Raw genomic sequence first — 3,004 nt, 5'->3', positions numbered from 1 at the left:
GCCTGTGGACACACACTCCTGCCTGTGGACACACACTCCTGCCTGTGCCCTGTCCCTGGCATGATGTCATCATCCTTCTGTAATCATCAGCTGTGTTCTCAGGTGTTTCCTTGTCTGGTTTGTTTGTTAATATTTTTAACACTTGTGTGGCCAGATGCTAAAAATGTAGAAACATCGTATTCTATGACTGTGATTACCCATAATGCCCCCCCCCCATCCCCCCAGGATTATAATGGTGTGTGTTGGACTTGAACCAGTCAGATCACGTCTAGTTCTGCACCCCGTTTCCTGTGGAGTTTTCCGCACCTCGTTTCCTGTGGAGTTTTTGTACGTGTCCTGTCCACAAACACTCTTTTTTTTTACTGTCTTTGTCCTGATGTTTCTGTGCAGGTATACATGGGTAACAGGCAGAGAGCCTTTGACATATTACGACATGAACTTGTCAGCTCAAGACCATCAAACCTTCTTTACCTGCGACTCAGACCACCTGAGGCCGGCTGATGCCAGTAAGATCATTCAGACAAGTGTTTTAGGCGTCCACATGCGACATGTCTCCAAATCAAACGTGGTTTGTGTCTGTTCTTTCAGTCATGCAGAAAGCGTGGAGGGAAAGGAACCCTCAGGCTCGTATTTCTGCAGCACATGAAGCTCTGGAGCTTGAAGAGTGAGTTTAATTTCTTTTTCATTTTGGCCCTGTTCATACCTGCCACTAGTAATGATCTTGGGTGATTGACTTGTAGGGGTCAGCAGTGAAATGTGCGTCCCAAAACGTCTTTGCAATCAGACGTCAATCACCCACTGTGTCTGCAGATACATACATGTTCTACCACTTCACTTTGAAGGAAATATCAGCACTACGTGATTATAAAGTGACACGATGCTGCTCGGCATGGAGTTAATATGTTAATTTAGATTCCCCCCACTCCGAGTTTCCATTTTCTTAACCAAGAACTATGAGACTCAACCATTAGATCAACCTAACCTCCCGTCCTCACTGCTTTACTGCTAATTATCCCCTGTTGCCGAGCAAAAAGGGGAAATTGGAAATACCCTCTTTCCATCCATGGCTCCATGCATGCTGTGAGCATGATGATTGAAAAATAAGTGAGGCACCAACTTCCGTTTTGATGTGTGCCTTCATCTCGCCGATATCAATACTGGGAGGGGACGGCTAATGCCAGTAACTAATATATTGACTGATTTTTTTTTAATCTTTGTCTACCCCCACAATCTCAGTAAACGGCTACTTTTAAACCTGTTTTAACCCTTGAAGTCTTGAAACAGTCTTCCTAACGTGCATTCACATTTTCTATCCTCCACTATTCATCATAAAGTTATCAGCTGTGTTTCAAAAATATAAATTAAATAAAGAAAAACCTTCCTGTTCATTATTTAAACAGTCACGTATGGTGACGGTCTAATTAGCATTGATCGCAGCAGAGTTTATTTTTCTTTGTAGAGAAGTAAAGATTTCAGGCAAACAATACATTTCATTGAGGACGAAATAAAGATAATAAAGATAATGTTACTGATATATTTTACCTCTACGTTAGATTTATTGTTCTGGATAAAGTTTTATCAGGCAATAGCTTATGCTAAGTTAACTAAATGTTAGCTTGCAAACTTCAGAGGCATGTAGCTAAAGACCAGCAGGTTGAAGGATTGAAGAGAATTTATTGTTGATTTGTTTTACAGATCAGTTCAAATAAACTTAGCATGCTCTGTTCAGTAAAATACGCTACATAGTATTGCTCTCGGCTTTGGCTGCCCTGAAAGTGAAACTTAAGTGAACGGCCATGACTTGAAAGTAGTCTTCATGCCCCCTCTGCTGGATACATTGTACAATTACACCATTTGCACATAAGGACACGGCTCATTCTCAGTATTAACATTAAAAATTAGAAGTTTATATCAGTGTATAATGAGCCAACTGTCACCAATATTGATGTGTCCCCAAATGCCTATATCAGCCTAAAATATCAGCCCTACCAATGTAATTGCCTTGGGAGGGCGTTCATCTCTTCGCGGTTTGTTTGTTTGTTTATTTATTTATTTACTTATTTTGTAAACTGACCACACAGATCATTGTTCTGCTTTCTTGTTTTATATTGCTGAAATGTATATCCATCCATCCATAGATGAAATGAAATGTATAGGTTTTTTCAAATGATTGGGGTTGCCAAAGGTTACTCAGTGGTGGCCACCATTAGCCACCCCCTGGCTTCAACCCTGGCGGTAGATAAAATGGCTCCCTCCACTCTCCAGAATCCGTCACTCTGCACTGCTGCTGACGATGAGTTCTCGTGACTCAATGAGACTACCTGTATAACTAAAGGGTAAATGAAAGAAACCAAACCCTGGTCTGGTCTTCTCCACTGTGTAACCCTCAACCACCTGAAAAAATAATAATGTTTTATGGGTTGTCATTATTGTATGTTTCCATACAGTGGCAAAATTAGCTCTCTGCAATTAACCCATCCACCACCAGGTGGAGCAGTGGGCAGCTATGGAAAGCACCTGCTCAGAGACACCAGAGATGTGCAATGACCGGGGATCGAACCCAGGACCTTCGGCTGCCCGGCCCCTACACTATCTCGACCCCAAAAATATATAATATCGTGAATATTGTGCAGTAAAACATTGACTTCATTCTCTGTTCAGTTCTTGTCCAGAGAAACACTCATCTCCAAAATTACAAACATTCACTGTTCAAATCCCTCAGAGACGGGGACATCAGCGCACTGCTTGTTAATACTGCTTATAGTGGAACTAACAGCCTTTTTAACTCTGAGTCCTTCAGAGTGTCTGGTTAGAAAACACGTAATACATGTAATACATGTAATACATGTATTACATGTATTACATGTATTACATGTATACATGTAATACATGTAATACATGTTACGTGTATACATGTATACACGTAACATGTATACATGTATTACATGTATACATGTATACATGTAATACATGTAATACATGTATACATGTATTACATGTATTA

General features: G+C 40.6%; 1 protein-coding gene across 3 annotated transcripts in view; it reads left to right on the top strand.

Annotated features, from left to right (window-relative positions):
* Nucleotides 1–3,004, top strand: part of LOC119416047 (suppressor of tumorigenicity 7 protein homolog) — a 78,905-nt gene that overhangs the window by 57,094 nt on the left and 18,807 nt on the right. For all 3 annotated transcript variants that reach the window (XM_037683218.1, XM_037683216.1, XM_037683217.1), the window contains 2 exons: nt 391–506; nt 589–664. In XM_037683218.1, the coding sequence (XP_037539146.1) occupies nt 391–506; nt 589–664 (192 nt within the window). The remainder of the gene's footprint in view (nt 1–390; nt 507–588; nt 665–3,004) is intronic.

The sequence above is a fragment of the Nematolebias whitei genome, chromosome 10 (genome assembly GCF_014905685.2).
Source record: "Nematolebias whitei isolate Nwh7 chromosome 10, NemWhi1, whole genome shotgun sequence".
NCBI classification, from domain to species: Eukaryota; Metazoa; Chordata; class Actinopteri; order Cyprinodontiformes; family Rivulidae; genus Nematolebias; species Nematolebias whitei.
This window is presented reverse-complemented; position numbering and strand designations above follow the sequence as displayed.